This window comes from Mytilus californianus, unplaced genomic scaffold (genome assembly GCF_021869535.1).
Source record: "Mytilus californianus isolate M0D057914Y unplaced genomic scaffold, xbMytCali1.0.p SCAF_1, whole genome shotgun sequence".
NCBI classification, from domain to species: Eukaryota; Metazoa; Mollusca; class Bivalvia; order Mytilida; family Mytilidae; genus Mytilus; species Mytilus californianus.
Window position 1 is genome coordinate 114930340 of NW_026262581.1, and position 20294 is coordinate 114950633.

General features: G+C 30.3%; 1 protein-coding gene across 14 annotated transcripts in view; it reads left to right on the top strand.

Annotated features, from left to right (window-relative positions):
* Positions 1-20294, top strand: part of LOC127731029 (A disintegrin and metalloproteinase with thrombospondin motifs 9-like) — a 120292-nt gene that overhangs the window by 4024 nt on the left and 95974 nt on the right. For all 14 annotated transcript variants that reach the window (XM_052239794.1, XM_052239854.1, XM_052239833.1 and 11 more), the window contains exon 3: positions 1119-1260. In XM_052239794.1, the coding sequence (XP_052095754.1) occupies positions 1119-1260 (142 nt within the window). The remainder of the gene's footprint in view (positions 1-1118; positions 1261-20294) is intronic.

Consider the following 20294-nt stretch of genomic DNA (forward strand, 5'->3'; position numbering starts at 1 on the left):
CCATGGCAGTATAATCAGTTCGTTGATTGTGGCCATTATCTGGCAGAAGCAGAAGCAACTTGTATGTATACAATGTATCCTCTTCTTGGTCATGTGTCTATAATAATTCCTCTTTCACTAGTTCATGGTTCTCATCAAAGCTTGCACCTATTTATTGAAAATCTTGACATCCTGATCCTAAGGTCAAAACATTGACACTACTTGTCACATTGTACTAATTAATTGTTTCATCTAGTACTCTCTTTCTCTTAGTAGTATCTCACGTTACTTGGGTATACTTTGTAGGTGCAGGATCAGGATTCAGGGCTTACTAGCTCTTAAAATTACCCTGTACTATCTAAATTGTCTCCAAAATTTTTGTTCATAGTTCTGGGTTTCTGTAAATTATCAAAATAATATCACACAGACTAAATGATTTTATAGGTTTCACATGCATTGTGTAATGATTTTATAGGGTTGTGTATGTGTGTTACATTACCTGAATATAACATCCTAGGCTTTAGTCATTTGGTTCTATATCTGGTCGCTCATCAATGTGGGGACGTCCGATCTGTATAACAACTGGGTAATGACTGTCAAATATACAATGGGAAATCCTGGAATTCCTTAATATGACATATTAGTCTTCCGAATGCACATTGGTAATAGTAAACCTTAGTAAATGTAGTTCCGAGTAAACTGATGTTATACCATATTCATAACAATAGCACCGTATAGCACTGTAAGTGTATACATACGGACACATGATAAGATACCTTCATCTATGCATAAACTTATTGGAGTAAAGGATTCTTTTGAGCAGGAATATGTGACTTAAAACATACAAATGAAAATACAGCTAAGGGATGATTTTGCCATCAAGAGTAGTTTTAATCAATGTGATAACAATTATATTTACAAAACAATCAGCATTGTAGGCATGCAGTATACACAAATAATTGTATACATATTCCAGTCGTAGGCTCAATAGTAAGAAAAATGTTATATTCGGTAACGCATATGATGTAGATATAGAATGGAGCAGATTTGTGGTGTTGACCATTTCATATTTATAAAGTTTTATACCTAATGGAATGCCAAAGTTTAAGTTGAATACCAAGTTCTATTTATATTTTCAGCTTGGTTCATTTTATGCACATGGTGAACATTTCATTGTTGAACCATTCACAGAAAGTGATTCTTCTAAAGAAGATACAAATGCTCATTACATTTACAGACATTCACATCCAGTTAAGCCACAGTCAGACTGTGGTGTAAAAGGTAGGATTTTTAAAGTAAAATTGTACCAATTCTATTTATAACGAAACTAATTCTATATATACGAGAAAACCAATTCAATATATGAGAATGAGATACGAAAGGTTGGTGATTAACCATATCTTTAGCACAGGTTAGTTTTAGCTATAATCACATCAAATGTTCATCACCCTGTGACACACCTCAACTTATTTTCAGTTAGTTGTGGACATTACAGAAATTTTCCTTATGTGAACTATGCAAGAAGTTTAAATAATTAGGAGGTGGTCTTTTAGCAGTTGAACTTTATTTCATGGTTAAGCATGATAAATGCATGATATCCAAGTACATTTAATGAATATATTTATAAGTGGTTATTGTTGTGACATAACCTACTTTATGTTGAAGGTTAGAGGTTTTTGTTTTCAATAGAAATGCTAATTTGAAATTCAGGTGTTAGCATATTCAACATAGCAAAATTTTTAAATACTTTTTGCCTGGTCATTGGATTAAAATAATTCATTTATTGGTGTAATGTGGCCTCTGTTTATCCATATGTGAATGCAATAGAATCACTTAGATTTTTTTTTTAAATATGACTCATTTATTTAACTAATTTTAATTTTCTTATTTGAGCAAATAAGATAATTTTACATTTATATATATATCACTGGAAGTCTATTACCTAAAGTGTATTACCAGGTAATGGACCTCTGATATCACTTAGAGAAAACCAATTATAAAAATCTTTGCTTAAGGAATAGATTGAAGTGCAGTAAACAAAAGGAATTCAACAATACAATTTATTTGGTGTTAAAGTTCTTGCTATTACTGGAAGGAAATAAACTGAATCGAAAGGGTGATCAATTTATAGAGTGTCAAAATACCATATAAAATACTTAGATAGCCAGGAAATTATCCTTAAATATTAGTATAACCTGATCTTTATCACAGATCAGAGAGAAATATTAAGGTATTACCACAAATCATATTAAAGATTAATAGGCTTACTTTCCATAATAAGTCAGAAAAATATTTACCGTTTTGTATTTACAATTCAATTGCTTATATCAATCAGATGTTTAGTTGAAAAAACTCCCAAGATTTTAATAAGAAGATCCATTTATCATATTATATAACCAACAGAAATGTCCATTTTTATGTTGTATGATATTGGAGGTGTCACTAAAATTTTGACTAGAGAACAGGAACTATTGAATACATATTTGCTTTAACTTTTTACATTTTAATCCCTACCACAACATTAAGAAGGTGGAATAAAAAAATATAAGTAGAAGAATTACAAATGCATGAATCTACCAACACTGAATAGTATGGACAGTATTACCGATATTTTACCCAAATAAAATGGCTCTATGTAGTTTTGCCTTTGTTTCCAGTACAAGGCTAAAACAGTGTACAACTCGGATTCCAAATGTAATTCCAGGTTTCCAACTTGAGAATGAATTCTGAAATTCTTTATCACTGCATGCATGCTAGGTCATCTGTTAATGATAAAATGTCTGTCAATAAATTTTGAATAAGAATCAAAATTTGAATTTTATTGTGACACAATAGAAATGATGACAGCTGACAATTAGTCTAGTAATAAAACAATTTGAAGGTCCATTACACAGGTATAATACAAGATGAGACCAGTGACAAGGATAAAAGGGCATGATTTACATGGTAGAATGACATATTATATTTGACCACTATTATTTGTTGTGTCTGTTGGTCACTTGTACAAAGATTTTTGCTATGCTTTTAAAAATTACAGTTATTTTGATAAGTTGTTTAAAAGAGAAATTATTTATTGTTCGCCAACTCTGTCACTGATTAGAACACAATTGATCCATTTTCTGAAATTATTTTGTGATTAAAAAGGTTACATCTATTGTTAACTTACTTAAAAAAAGATAATTGGATGATTTTTATTGTGGAGAATGTTATTGCATAAAAAGTTTATGAAACATGAAATTATGGTCAAAATTGAAAAAGTCTCTTGTAAAAAATCAGTGATAGCGGTACTTTCTCTGGTTTTGTATTAAAGAGAATTAATTATCTTTTATTCTTTTTTTATTTTTTTTTGGGGGGGGGGGGGGGGAGGAGGCAGGTGCCAGGAAGCTTGTGTAACATTATTTGAAAATGATGACATCATTACTTAACATTAAAGTTAAATACTTTAGAAAAATACAAGGTGTTCATCTTGTAAAAATGCATCATCATGTTGTGGACAGCATACTTTTAACAATTAAAATAAGCTTGTTTTGTCCATTGCATTACACAACACTTTTTATATTGTACCAATTGGTCTAAATGCCTAATGGCAATTGAAACCTTTCTGTTGGTGTGTTTGATTCATGCCATCTACTACAGAGAACACTTTTCTTTGGTATCTTTAGTTCTATGATTTATACTATGTGTATATTAAGCTTGGATAAGTAGGTTTTAACACCTGTCTTTTGCTTCACCTGCTTTACCTACGTGAAGGGTGTATGTAGGTAATAAACAGTGTACAAAATGAACTTTAATATATGTCCTGAACCATGACTGACCATATTCACTATTGTAAGGTATATTTATCAGAAAGTAAATGGTTTTAAAAGTCATTCATGTTTGTACCATGTTCCACTGAAATTCCCTGGGTGGAATATTATGTGTCCTGTTTATTAATACCCACTAATTGTTAACTTGTAATATATAGCCTTCATAAATTCATTTTGTGACAAAATGTTAAGATATCTTTGATGGGGTCTTTTTCCTTGATTAAGTTCAAATGCCTTCTAGACCAATTTGCAAAGCTTGATTAGTAAAAGAATTAGCCATCAACCTTAATTATTCTGAAAAGTACATGTTAAGGACAAGAAGAAAAAAGGTGATGTTGACCGTTAATAATATGTGGTAACAGTAATCACATTTGAGGGGTTTTAATTATGATTTATTATATTTCCTTTAATGATATCTTGTCCCGTCTTCTATGTAGGTTTAAAGAATGAAGGAAATCATGACATTTAAAGAATTTATGGTCAGTCCTTTAAATAAATCATAAGTATAAATTGAAGTCTAAAGTGTAGGCTCCGTAGAAATTATTCTGGCAACAGTTTGACTATCCTTGTTGAATTGTATGTAAGTTTTATCTGCAGTTAGGGAATTATTCATCTTTTACATTGATTGTGAAATACTGCATGGTTAATATCACCTCCCATTACCTTAACTATTATCAAGAAAAGATAGTTTTTTTTATTTGATCTCCTGGGTCATGAATATTATCTATTTAAGGCATCATTGTCCGATTCAGCTACACACAGGGTCCCTGGACACTTATATGTTCTGCAAGATAAAAATAAGTGTACAATCATGTTTGACAGAAATATTGAACAGTATATACAGATTTTATTAAATCTATATTACATGAAAGTCATTTGCATTTCCCACTTAAAAAAGATTTGTACTGTCAGATATTAATTCTGATGCTGAAACAACAAGGGAAAGTAAGGTCTTTGTGGAAGTCAGTTACAGACTTGAAATTAACATTTCCAGAAGTCTTTAGCTTGTTTCTTTATAAGAGGAATATTGCACATTGCTGGTCTTTTTATCAAATTTGTGACAAGCTATCTCTGTGATGAATTGGTTGTTTACTTGTTGTCTAAAAAATTATTAGATTTCCACTAAAGTCATCTTTGAATACTGTACATATATTAATTTTGTGATATCAGCTAATTTATAAAGACACAATGACCTAAATGTTTCTAACATTTACCCATATTTGTCTAAAACAGTTACAGTACACAGACTTAAGTCATGAACTAGTCTAAATGACTGCCTAAAAAATGTTACAAATAGCTTGTTATCATAATTTGCATGTTAAATGTCTTTAAAATCTCTTCATATTTGTTCTATTCCAATGAGCAGAGTCTTCCAATTTGTTCATTACAACATTTAATCTGTATAATTCTGCAATTAGAAGTTAAAAACTATTTTGGAAATCACCATTAAGATATAAATGCCTTTTGAATGGACCATTTACATCAAATTAATGACAAATTTTTTTCATAATTGCTTAAACCATGATGAATTATGAATTTTAAAGAAATGTAAGAAATGGGGTCAGCTGCCTTCAAGGCTTTGAATACTTTTATCATTTCTAACATAAAGGAAACACAGGCTGTTTCTTAAAACGGCAAGATTTACTTATATATCTTGAATGTGCTTAGTACTGATATGATAAGTCTAGTTTGTCTTTTACACCACTGTCCAAGCTAGGGAGAGGGTTTGCACGATTGCAATCATGTTTAGCCTGACACATACTTTATGTGCCTGTCCCAAGCAGGGAGCATGCCAGAGCCTTCTATAGCTAACCATATGACATTGGTTTTGCTTACAATTGAAGGCCTATACATGTATTTGTTTACATCCTCATCCATTGGTCTCTGGTTGATAATTATCATTGGCAATCATACCACATCTCCTTATTTTTATGCTCATGAGTGCATGATATGTGATGGTTAATCATAGGTTGAGTAAAATTAATTAGTTTATTTCCTATAATTTAACTAAAAAAGGTAATGTTAAGAGCATATAAAATTTGAAGATAACAAAATCAAATGAAAATAGCATTTAAGTTACCCTTGAGAGCCAAAATGAAAGAAAAATCCTATCCTCGAATATTGACAAAACTTGTGGCTATTTTGTAGTAAGTTTTGTACTGTACTATTGCCAGCTATTGTATTGATGATGTTATGATATAAAAGAGAAGACCTTGTCTAATCTCAGCTTATCACCAGTTATTCTTGCCAAGAGTTAGGTTATTGCTTAGGAACATGGTTTTATATGTATAACCATCTATACATATATCAATCTTCTTTACTCCCACATTATTACTGTCTAGTAAAATAAAACTTTTATGACAATAACTGTCTCTCCATTAATCATATTTCACTGGAAAAATGGTCACAACTGTTGAAATAATACAATTTATACCTTTGAAAATATTAGCCTTCAGTGTTGTCAGTTGATTTTGTAGTCACATCTCTGGAAAATTAATGTTCAAAATAATTGATTTTAAGGTCAAGTAATTTACTGCCGTGTAATGATCTACTGCTTACTTGATGTCTTTGCTTCATTGTATGATATAAGAAGGATATATTATATTACAATAAAAAAAATGAATGAAAATATGACCGCAGTGAAAAGGTGCACACTATTTAATTAAGATGTAACAGTCCAACATTGTTTATGCAAACATAAGTACAGGTACACGGTACACCCAAATATTTTGCCCAGGAAACTGTAGGGCTTGCATAAATTTGTAATCTGTAACTACAAAAAGTGGCATTTCATTGTATAACTGTTATGAATTAGTTAATATTAAATGTTTTTGGAATGAAAAGTGCAGGGAAAGACATGATATTGTTTAACAATGTTTCAGTTTTTTTCTTTTCTTTGTTGGAAGTCTGTAAACAAATTTACCTTGGTCATTACACAAGATCATGTTTTTCTTCACAATTCATGATGCTTCTGTATGAAATCTACTTGGAAGTACAATGGCTGATATGAAAGTGTAAGGTTGAAGCTATACAGTGACCTATAGTTGCTAACTTCCACGTCATTTAAAATCTGGTAGTTGTCTCATTGGCAATCATACCACATCTTATTTTTATCTTAAAAGTGTACTTGAACTTTTGTAAACTGCAACTTTGTGACTGGTCATAACAGGAACTTTTTTTCAATGACAAAGTCATGTAAAGAAATTTCTGAAGGAAGCTTACATTAAAAAATCAAAGCAAAGAAATTATTACCAAGACATTTCTGGACAGGACAAATGGGTGCTTATATTAAGAGATGTCCAATATTGAGTGCAGTTTTTTCATTCTGTAAGATTTTGTATCTTCTGTCTGATATAAGGTGATTTATGTATTACCCATTTTTATACAACAATGTGTTATGATGAAGAGAAGATGATTTTATACAAAAAGTGAACATGATATCATTCATGTGTGGCCCTCGTTTTCTGTCATTTGATGTGAGTTTAATGTCAGGTATTGGTATGTGGACAAACTCCACCTTGCACAGAAAGTAAATACATGATAAAAGAAATCTAGTCTCTTTGTTATTAATTGTTACATTAGGTATAATAGCCAAATGTTTTAATGAAAGACTCTGGTTAATAAGTAATTGACCATGCTTGTAATTTAAGGTCTATTTTTATTATCATGTCTGTTTCAGCTGCTTCTCACCTATTGGTTCAGTCAGTGCAATGATTATTTTGGTATCTTTCATTAAAAAATTTGACCATATTGAATGGATTTTTCCAAAAGGATTAAAAAGTTCCAAACAAATTTTGTTATAGGGGCAAACACCTATAGAACATAAGTATGTTTTTGCCACTTTGAGCACCTGAGCTCTCCCTTGGTTTTCAGTAGGGCTTGTGTTACTCATTCTTTAGTTTGTTCTGTGTAGTGTTTTATGGCGCCGGGGCCTGAGCCCTCTCTTGGTTTTCAGTAAGGCTTGTGTTACTTTAGTTTGTTCTGTGTATTGTTTTATGGTGCCAGGGCTTTAGCCCTCCCTTGGTTTTCAGTAGGGCTTGTGATACTTTAGTTTGTTCTGTGTAGTGTTTTATGGACTATTGTTTGTCTTTCTTCTTTTTTTTGCCATAGTGTGTTCTCTCTTCCTTTGATCTATGTTTTTTAGCTCACCTGACCCAAAGGGAAACTTATGGGTTTTTATGCCCTGTCTATGATAGTCTATGCATCAATCCATTTCTTAGTCTCAGGGTCTGTCTGTCCTGTATCAGGTTTAAGTTTTGGTTTAGGGTAATTTGGGTTACATCAACTTGAAACTTAAAACACATGTTCATTATGAACTTTAAAACATATGCCAAATTAGGGTTTTGACTGTGATTTCATATTTCACACAACATACAAATACAATAGTGTTGAGTGGGTCATTGTGTCTTATGGGCAAATATTCTTTTGTTTTCAAACAAGCTTTACACAATTTTTGTATTATCTAAATACTAACTGCAATGTTTTTTATGTTGAATTTAAATCACCTCCGAAATACGATTCTGTACAGTGGCAGTCAGCACATTTTAGTTTTTTTTCAAGTGTATGCAAGTGCTGTTATGAAATTGAAGGTCAGACACAATGGAGTATGGCCTTGTGCCAATAGTAACTATCACAGGTACCTAACACATTCAGAGTTTCATAAGACATTTGGCTTGGTGGTCTGATGAAAAACAAAACCAGCAGAACTCATAATCATTATAGTTTATTGAAAATTTATAGATTATATGAAAGGAAGGGCTAGACAAAATTAAAGAATCGTGTAGCACAATAATTAATTGATTGTTATAACTTTCTACAAGAGGTTGAAGGAGGTTAAAGAAGTAAAATGTTTTGATATGCATTGATCAACTTATTATCCCATGGCTAGAAAGATGTTGTAGGGATATAATTACATGTTTGTCAGTCAGACTCTGTCTGTGTGTCCATATGTGGATTGTGGATACAGTTGAAACATTGGATGAGGATTAAATGAACCATAAAATTATCAAGGTCATCAGTCACATATATCAAGGTTTTCAGTCAAATTTTTGTATACACAGAGTAGAAGGAGGCCTAGATGAATTAATGTTTCAGTCAATAATAACTTGTTTCTTCTGGTTATGGGATAATCATAGTTGTATAAACCCATGGTTTATTCATCTATGGGATAATTAAGGAATTTTAATCTATGTATTAAAATGTAATTCTTTCAATACTGAAAATTATTGCTTCAAAGTTCCTGCATTAAGATTGATTCTATCATTTTGTGTAGACCTGTTTTATGAGTGTTTCTTTAATGATATTGGTTTTCCTATCTCTGTGATATCTTAGTAAAACAAGTGATATCTACATTAATGAATAGTTGTGATAGTATATAGTTTATATATTTATTTCATAAATCATCTTCTTATATACGTTAATCAATTTCCACATTTTTAGTAAATCATGACTTCAAAAACGGGGTATCCAATTTTTTTATTTTGATGTTTATCTATGTAGAATCAAATTGAAATTTCAATAAATGCACAAAAGCTAGACACATTTAAATGCATCTAAGAGGTGTGGAAACTTCAAGCAATTGTTAGCCCTCATAGATTTGATTTGTAAATTCAAGGATAAACTATGTATCTTTTGCTAAAACTATATTATGACACTTGACCACTCAAAAAATGATCTTTTTTCACTGACCAAATAAATATGTATAGTAATAGGATAGTGTCTTTATCCTTGGGGTTAGAGATAGTGTTTCTAATTATACAAAAATGTTAGATAGGAAATAGAAAATAATGTAGAAAATGGGTTTTGGGAGGAAAAATGCTAATACAGAGTATAACAATTAGAAAGTTAAACTATAACCAATAACCTACTGAACTTCCCATGAGCTTTTGTTTCTACTATCTTTCATTGAAATTGAGATGATGTATTCATGTATTCTGAAAATACACCCTTTTGATGGAATCTATATTATATATCTGTAAAAAATAAGGCTGTAAGAAAATAAAAACAAAAGTAGGCACATTAATGTATTTTAACATATTTTTAAGGATGTAGAATGGTGTTTATGGGTGCTGGTCAGTGAAGGGTTTTGGTGGTAATGTCTTATTTTTTCAATCAAAAGTTATAAGTGCAACTTTAGAAATTAAAATTTTTGTAACAGTTCTTTACAGTAAAAGAGCTTTTTGGCAGAAAAGACAGCAAAAAATAATTTAATATATGTTATGATAATTACCATGATTACCTATGGTCAGTTGTGTTACCCCAGACAGAACATGATAATGATATTAGACATACAGACATAAGTAAATTGACACAATCTGTGTAAAGCTTTCACAATTAACAGGTGTCTGTACATACTGATATTACAGGTACATGGTTCAGATCATACCTTGCTGATATTTTACCAATTTATAGCATTTAACAGACATTGCATTCAGGTTATCATGATTATCATTCTTAAATAATCATGGTTATCATTCCTATCATGTTACACTACATGTCACTTTCCATTAGACCTGATCTTACATGTTCATTGTATGCTTCTAGTATTGTTAGCTTTTGTTGAAATGGTCTTGAGTAAAGTGCTGCTATTTTGCAGTAGTTGTGTCTCTTTAAAAGTTTCAGTCATAGATAAATGATATTGTCTGCATTGGAATTCAGAGATAAGAATGCTTGAAATACTTTGGAAAAAGATATACATATAACATCATAGTTACTTCAAACACTATTTTTGCTTTTTCAGACATGATACAGGTTATTATTTTTTTACAAATCATTGAAGTAGAAGTTAAGAAATTTTGTGATGGAATAGTTACTGCTGGTAAATCTTTAGCCTTCAAGTCTCTGTGTACTGTATTGATGAGGCTTAACTTCTCTCAACATTTCTTTAATGTAGTAAATATTTGTTATGTATTTTACTCAGTTGTTTAACTTTCTAAGTTTGAAGATGTCTCAGAGTGTTTGTTCAAATGTAAAACTGTAAAAGAATTGTTGCCAAATATAAATAGTGAAAAGTTTTACTTAACATCCCTTAATCTTGACTTTACATACAGAGTGGTGCTTTAAATATTTAAAAGTCACCTTTAATTTGTTTATTGAAAATATAAGCAAACTAATAAATTGGTTTGGTAGTGTTTGATGTCGTAATACCAAATATAACAGTAATAAAGTTTTAATTAAGTCTAATTCACTATATGACATTTAATAAAGTAAATTTTAGGTCATTAGAACATTTTAAATTCTTATTTTTCACACATCAAAGGATGTTATATCAGAAAGCATTTTAAATTTATTTATTGTTTATTATTTAATTAATAGTATGTTAAATTTTGACAACTGTAATGATGTTTCATGATCATTTTGATTTATGTTCCAAATTGTCTTCTTAGGAGACAAAAACTATTGTTAAATATAGCCCAAGGGTTTAAAATAATAAGACTTTACCAATGACAGACTCTCCTACTGAAATTTAGAAGTCAGGACACAGTCTTGGTTTGTTCTCACTTGTAAATCAGGCTAAAGCTTCCAAGACAGCTTTAGTAAGAATTTTTTAACTGTATTGGCAGTTTCTTGTTTATTTGAATCAGCAGTGATATTTGAAAGTGAAACAATGATCTGTTTAAAGTAAATTACAGCTGTCCGTTGCCAAAAACATTTATACCTTCTAGCCTTAAAGCTCATTTCAAGAAAAAGAGTTTGTCTTTACATTTTTTTTTTAAATTTTCCATAGCCAACTGAAACACCAACAATTAAAACATAGATTTATGTCAGAAAGTATTGAAATACATCTCTTATACCACTCTTGACTTGTTAACTCAAATTCAGATGAAATTAAAGGCTTAATATTATTTGTACAAGAGACTGAAACATGAAGCTACTAAAAGGATGACTGAAATTATACAATAGTACATGTAAGATTAATTGATTCTTTTGAAGGTGGAAATCTTCAAGTTGTAGTTCACTCAGATTTTTGTTAAATTATAACATCAAAGCATTAAATTCCATATGTACAAATAAGTATTATGAATTGAAACTTGACCAACAAGCATACGTCTTGTTCATATTTTGTTGTTTTTTTTCTCAAAATTTACTAGTTTTCTTTATTTACTGCATAATAAAGTAATAATATACATTACAATTTGAGATATTTATGGTTAATTTTGTCCAATTTAAATACTTTTGTTCTTATGATTCTCCATGCATTAAAAAAAGTAATTTTACACTTATTTATCTTGTGACTAATATCAAATAAATACTTCATTTAGTTCATTTAGATTTATTTTATAATCTGAACAAGTGTCATTTTTCAAAGTTTTGTTGATTTGAAACTTATTCATAAAAACTTTACACCTTATCACACAAATGATTAATTACTTTTGAAGGCTTTTTGTCATAAAACCTCAAAAATAGTACCACTGTGGTGACCTATGCAATTTTATGTTCAAAAATTTAATTGTGGTTGTTCCTCAAATAATTAAGATAATGAAAAAATTGCCTTTGATCTTGAAATATTGTATTTTGATGAAGTAATATTGTGGGTTTATTACATACATAAAAAAGAAGATGAGTATCTATTTGTAAAATGAATGACAATTTTTATTCCATTCATGAAAATTTATGAATGGATAAGTACACATTTGTACTTTTGTAATGTTAGCAGTTAGTGGGGGTCCGTGTTACATTTCAGTTGTAGTCAATGTCAAAGTATCAGGAATCTAGCAATTAGTTTGTATGCAAATGTAAATATTAGGATTAGAATCAATGCATTACAATTTTTACCTATCATGCATTTATTAATTGATATAAGAGGAAGATATAATTTGCATTGGAATAACATTTTGTCCGCTTAAATTTTACAATACCAGAAAAACCTAAGCCATATTTCTTTATGGGAATTGTTCTTCCCGGCATCTATGAAGAACTAAAAAATTTTGAGTACATTTCAACCAAATGATTTTACTTTTTTGGGTTGTAATTCATAAAATTTTATTTCTTATATATACATTTTTTACTTCAGTTTAATTGCAGTTTTAAATGCATGTATATGAGCATCTATTTCCTCTTATATAAGTTGAGAATTCACTTGACTTCAGTTTTACAATGACTATTAAATTACATGGTCATTTGTTTCTCAGCATCCGCCTTTCCTATTTGAATAATTATGTAAAGTTTTGTAAATCTGAAAGAAAGAAACAAAGGTCATTTGTTTATAAATAAATAACAGCAATATTTAGCTAGAGGAATTGTAGATATATCTTTGTGATCTGAGAAGGTAATGAGACATTTTCTGTGGTTTGGCTTTAGGAATAGCATTATTTTGTCATTGTACATTGGTGTATTTGCACATATTTGTAATGACCGACAAACCTACCTAACAGGTTGACTTGTGGGTATGATGTTTTGTTGTCATGTTGTACAGGCTAAGGTGTCTGACAGACTTATAATGACATAATACTACTATATTTTGTATGACAGGTTGTCATATTTAGATAGTATCATATAATATTGTTAGATAATGAAAAACATGGCCATAGGTGTTTGAACACGGATCATCGTAATTATCTTGTACTATATGGGTCATGATACATGTTTTTATAGTATTAAGGTCTTTATATCCTAAAAATTAGTACTGGACATTTCAGAATTTCTGAAAGATCTTTGACTTTAAATGAAAAATTCAAGCAGAAAAATAAATTTTGGAAATACTCAAAGTATTAGCGATATTGTTATGAAAACAACATCTCGACTAAATGGATGCCAACAGGAGCAGATTTTAAATCATACCTTGTTAAATGTTACAACAGATCCAACAGTTATTGCTAGAGGGTTGGAACTGCTTAAAGCTGGCAATGATGGAGGAGTCAAAAATTTATGTGTGTTTTTCACTTTATTAGATCTTTTTAAAAAAAATTAAAAAATTTGTGATATCCTAAATTAACATATATTAGAAAGAGAAACTTTTTTATACTGTATTTTGCTTGTGTTGTTAAGTTATTTTTAGCATTGCTATTTACAGAAATTGAATTTGATGGATGGCAAATGACTCATATTACAAAATGAAAAATGGAAAATTATAGAAAAAGAATTGTTTTATACTTTTTTCTGATATATGACTTTGAAGTAAGCTAAGTTTCTTTTCTTTTGTTTGATATATGTCAAGTTAAATGGCCATAATTTCATGTAAGACCAATGTATCACTTTGTAAAATAGACTGGGACAGTTATGGTCAAGTTATAGTTCAGGGGGGCAACCAAGGAAATTAATTTCTTTACGAATATTTTTTTCAAGACTGTATTCCAACTTTTCCTAATATTGGAGAAAAAAAAATCACAAATTAAAAGTTTTGTTTTCTATTAATTTCTATTGACATCTTATGGACCAAATGTTGTTGATGCTATGGCCTGGTTTGCCAGGAGTAACAAGTGACAAATTTGACAGACTGATAAACTGTCAATTTGTTAGACTTAGAACCCCCCTCAGACATTTGAGGTCATACTGACCATAATAATCCAGTAAAGCAGACAGGTCCCATAAGTTAAAACAAGGTGTAGGTGGAATTAATTAGAACTGATTGTAGGCATCTTAAAAGGAAAACAATTTCATATGGAAAAGTTACATTGCATTGGACTTTTTTTTTACTCAGCATATCATATGATTTTGTTTTACTCTGAATTCCTTTTTCATGCATGATAATAGTTGAAATATTTTTTAAACAAACTGCATAACATGTCAATCAAATTAATGAATTTAAGCCTATTCATTCACTTCAAAAAATAGAATTCCACCATCTAATGTTTTTAAATATGTATAAAGGTACATTGTATATTCTAATATTAAATTTTTCCTTTTTTTTGTATGAAGACTAGACTTTCATTCAATTTTGCAAGTCTGCTAATGTTAGATTAGTTATCTTCCTATAATTTTATCCCATCAATTTCATCAATGGGATTATGTAAAGGTAAGGGTTATCGTGAGCATGACATTAAATATTAAGATACCTAAGGAGCAGATTATCACTGTACAAAAACATGAATGATATCCTAAATAGTGATATCTATATTGGTAAATTCATTTACCTGTAATTTAGATAGTAATCAAAGCTTTAATTTGACACCTGACTGCACCATGCAAGGTCGTGCAGCTATTATGCACCTATTATAGCAAATGTGTGTTAAATTCCCCTATCTTAAAATCATCTAAGGTCCGAATGAGTCACCAGATTTAAATGGATTTAGGCACTAATTGTCGGATTAAATGTGCTGTTTGGAATTCTTGAATGTAAATCAAGATGAATTAAGATATTTACATGTATCTGATAGGTAAGTTTAGGGAGTCTGATTTATCAAGTTTCAATCAGATATGACTTTTTTCTTGCTTATTCTGCAGAAAATTAGACATTCGTTGTACTATATCTAATGTGTTTACATTTTGAGCAATGAAGTTTTTGCAAAGCTGTAACCGAAGTCTATCTTGAAAATTTCTGCCCAATGAAATTTTTATCCCCCCCCCCTGATAAAAAATTCAAGAGTCTTCATCTGAAATGTAAATATATTAAGAGCAGGACATATTGTATAAAAACTTGGTTGATGAATTTAAACATCTTGAAGTTTTTTTGTGCTTGGTTGTTGTCACATTGATGTATACCCAACATCCTGTTTTAATCATTTTGGGATAATTTTTTATAAAGATCAGTTTTACAATCTTTCCTCTCTTCAGATTTTGGCCTACTGATATTGCACAGTATTTCTCTATACTTGTATTTCTTTATTCATATTATCTTTCTGCAGTTTTGTTTACATAATAGTTGGAGATTATGAGAAAAATGACACATATTGTACAGTTTCATCTGAAGTGAAGCATTCCACAGTAATTTAGAACTACCTGTGTTTACAGTTCTTATGTTAGGCCAATCAAATCGAGACTGTGGTTTTTATGGTAAAGAAGTTTATTTGCTTAAGGAAATTTTTTGAGTTCAAATAAAATCCAGAGTGATTTTTTTTATAAAACTATAGGTTAATGTCAATGAAGAAATTTTTGAAGACTTGTAGAGGATTGCCTATATCAGCCATTCATTCTACAAATTAACGAAGAAACTTCCATTATGGTTCAATCAATACAGAGGTATCTCAAATGGCATATCAGGTCACTGCAGAATCTGTTTGTAGGAACATTATCTAAACTTTGCACCTTTGGAAAATGTTGTTTAATTGGCATCATGGTATTGAACTGTTGTAGATGAGTTTTTAATCCAGGTTAGTTGTAGGTTGGTCTGCAAAGTCATTAGGTCATCTTATAATAATTAACACCTTGGTGAAGCACTATAGCAACTCAAATAAATAAACGCTTTTTCCCTTCAAGATATTTTTATAGTATCGAAGTAGGTCATAAGGTAAATTTGCTAGATTGAAGATTTGCAGATTAACAAATGTGTATATTGAGAAACAGAAATACAGTAAAATCGGTCAATGTGATGTGAATTAAGGTTGTGTGATTTGGGGTACCATTATCCTTCAACAATATCAGCTGTTGCCAAAACATATTTAGTAATTAATCAAAGTATAAAGAAAAATCTATTGATTTGAAAACTGGTTTTATAGTTTCAACACCAAGGACTCTAGATCTTGTATGGGTTTTTCTTACCATTTAAGAACCCCCATCAGTCTTCAGGATGAAGAAGAGCAATAACAGCCCTCAGCTTTCTTTCCAGTATTTCTATGTGAATATGTGTCCCATATCTTCTGTTTTACAATTGAAGAAAAGGACATTTACAATGGGATAATAAAAAATCTTGAATCTAAAGACTTAACATGAAAAAAGTTAAAAAGAAAAAAGAAAAAATACACAAAAAGCTTTTCAAACCATGATAACTCTAAAAGTAGAGGTGAACTCGACAGTTTCAGAAGGGTATACCTAATTCTCACTTCACTACAAGCACTTGTCTTGTTTGACATTTGAAAATGAAAATATGGTGTGATAAGTCATATCTTCTAATGTAGCAAGTTTTTATAGTAGTACATCACACACACACACTGAATTTAACTTACCTGAAATAAACAGGGTTACATGAATAAAGGACAAATTATGTTGTATAGTTCAGGTCTTGCATAAAATTCCCAAGACTGTTATATTTGTATTGTTTGTGTAGAAGACATGTTTAAGTTCACAATTATTAGAAAACCACATCATAACTAACAACAAAGCATTTTATTGAGAACCATTTGCCCAATAATGACCAATTATATCCTGTCCAGTGCACTTTTTGTCACTTGGAATGTTAAGTACCCAGTCAAGTGATCATTGATAAAATTGATTAGATTTGCATTAATTGTTTCAGTTTAGTAAACATTAAACAGCTTTGTTTGTTGTGGAGTATTTTATAAGAGTAGAAACTTCTGACTGGTCCCTTCAATTATGTCCCAGTCAAAGGTTGTGACAAGTCATCCTGGACAACCTATTACAATAGAAAGGTCAGACGTGTGACAGATAATGAGACTGTTTGGACACACCCTATAATCAAATCTCACTTATGTACATCAACTACTTTTAAATTACTGATATTAAATATAGGAGGTCTGTTGAACCTTTCATTAAGACCGTCATATGTGCACTGTCCCTTTACCTTCAAGGTGTGAGAGACTAAAAACCTTTCAGATACCTGAAAAAAGACATTTTTAAAGTTTTTGATTTTAATCTTGACACCTTTGAAAAACTATAATTATCTTGACCAGTTAAGGTCAACAATGAGGTGGTCAGACAATAAGGTAAAAAGATGTTTGTTTATTTTCTGCTTAAAACTCATTAATATCTTTCAAATTATTATTTGAAAAAAAATATATGGAAAATTTCTCAGTTTTGATGCTATCAAACTCCACATGTTTATTATAATTTCAGCTACTTTATACTTGATAAATGTGTGTTGATCCAGTCTTCATTAATCATCTTTTTTGTTGACCACAACTGCCAGAGGCTAAGTCCAGATGGACATCTTAGTGGCTGAACATTATTTAATTTGTCTGAAGAAATTTATAATTAAATCACATAGCAAATTTTTGAATCCTTTTTTTATTCAGTCTTAATTTAAATAGAGTCCTATAGCCTCTAATTCAGAAACTATGAAAACAGTTCTCAAGTTATAGTGTGAAAATGGCTTGGAGCGGGAAGTCTGCCCACCCATTACTTGTACTACCCAAAATGAAATTTTAAAATTTTACAGTAAAACTCCAGTAATTCTCCATTTACCATGAGAAACAAAAGTATTTCCATCTCACTCAGGGAATGTTTTAGTTTACCTAAGTTCAAGAAAGTTCTGTGCTTCTCTTATATTTTTTCTTGGGTCTACTGTATGGGAAATTTTACTTCCCTTTGTGAGCATAGTTATGCAGGTATTGGAGCATGGGTGTGCAGGTTTGGGAGCATGGATATGCAGGTATGGGAGCATGGATATGCAGGTATGGGAGCATGGGTATGCAGGTATGGAGAACATGGTTGTGAATTTGTAAGCTCTATTATGTGTCTGTGAAATTGGACAGATTAGTATGATAACAAATTGATTTAAGAAGTTTCTGAAAATAAAATCCTTGAAGTTAGTAATTTAGAAAAGTTTAAACTATGATAAATTTTTTAATGGTCAACAATTGAATACAGGTTTTTAATTCACTAAAATTGTAAGAAATTGAAAAAATGTGTTCCATGTCTGTCATATAATTAGGTCTTTGAACTTTTTAACCTCAGTTAAAGTTTTGTATTTGGACAGAAGTTTACTATTAATGTATGTAATAGGGTCTTATTCATGTCAGAGTAGTATGATACTATTCATTTTATAATCAGTGACGACAAACTGTGAATGGATTATAAATATTAATATGCCTAATAATTAAACATTGGTTTGCGTACCTGTATTACTGATAATACCTATGTTACCTGTTGATGACTCATGTCATGGAATGTGTTGATATATAGGTTGCTTGACAGTTAACTTGGCTTATCTGTGTCTATTTTGAGTTTGTCTTTGGTCAATGGGTCAGTTTGATCTCACTAGATCAGTTACTCCTCTGGTCACCTTATCTAAAATATATGTCTTGTACACCATGGTAGTAGTTGTGGTAACACTTCTGTCAAAACATGACAAAACCATTGCAATTTTGCAAAATCATCGAAATTGCATTTGATTTTTTTAAATATATTTTTTTGATTCAGGAAGCACTTGTATACATTCTTATAAAATTGATAGTTTTTGGCTTAAATTCCATTGGCTATCCTTATTATATAAAAAATATTCTCTTGCTCAAAGGACAAGGTACAATGATTGATTGATAGCTATTTGCATATTGTCCAGTGGCAAGTATTTACTGAATATTCAGGACAACATATGGTACAATGATGGTTTGCTTAATGTCCAGTGGAAAGTATTTCATGAGTATTCAGGACGACACAAGGTACAATGGCAAAAAACTGTTATAAAAAGATTTGATTTTATGATACAGGAAGCGAAAGTTTGGTTTGTTTTTTAAGGTCCGTTTTATGCAAATTATACAAAAATTAGATATAAATGTTCACAATTTCACCAACTTGGAAAACAAATTTCCCCAGATCCACTGTTGGAAGTAGCTGAAAGAAAAAGTTTTTCAACCTATTCTGACAAAATGCCTATTGTAGAGATCAGACTCATGAAACAATCAAGTTATTTAGGTGTTTTCTTACTAATTGATTATTTCACCATATCAAAATACTTTATTGATAGATTATATGCATTGTAGTGTTTGACATCCATAAGAAAGAGTCGTAATAGTCTCTGTTTGTACCTTGTCCTTTTTCATTTTTTCCCTGTAGTTTCTGTTCTCTAATGTAATGTTTTTGTTAATTGGAGGTTAATCTTTTAGCAAATTTAAGGCTGTTCATGCATGCAGAAAATTGAGATTTTAACTTTTTATAGGCAAATTTATAATAAGGGTTATTTGAATAGAAATAAAACTAGCCATTTCGTGATGATTTCTTTGAAACCAGTTATTAGCTGTAGAATTTATTTATAATTGAGAACTCCCAAGTAGAACTCCAAGGAATTTGCACAAGGCCATTTAGGGTATCAACTTTTTTGTATCCCATGATTGAAATTAGATGACCAAGAAAGAAGTTTATTATTAGAAAGGGGTGCAAAAAGCTAGATTTGATGAAAAGGCTCTTTTTATGAACAATGATATATTTAGCAAAGCAAGGTATTTTTGTATTAAAATATAAAGCTTTTTTGTTTTATAGATTTTGTTATTAATATTTTTCCCATAACTGATTTTAAAGAATATTGCATGTTTGTAACATTTTAGTTTGAATCAGGTCAGATATCAGGGTTATATTCAAATGTTTTAATATAATTACCAGATCATTGTTTGAATTTTGGCCTAATTTTTTCAATGGACTAAAGTAAAAGAAAAAAATTCAGATCAGGGTCAGGTTTCACACTTGACACAAAAATTACCTGATTTGAACCTTAACACCTGTAAAAATTAGGGCCTGTCATAT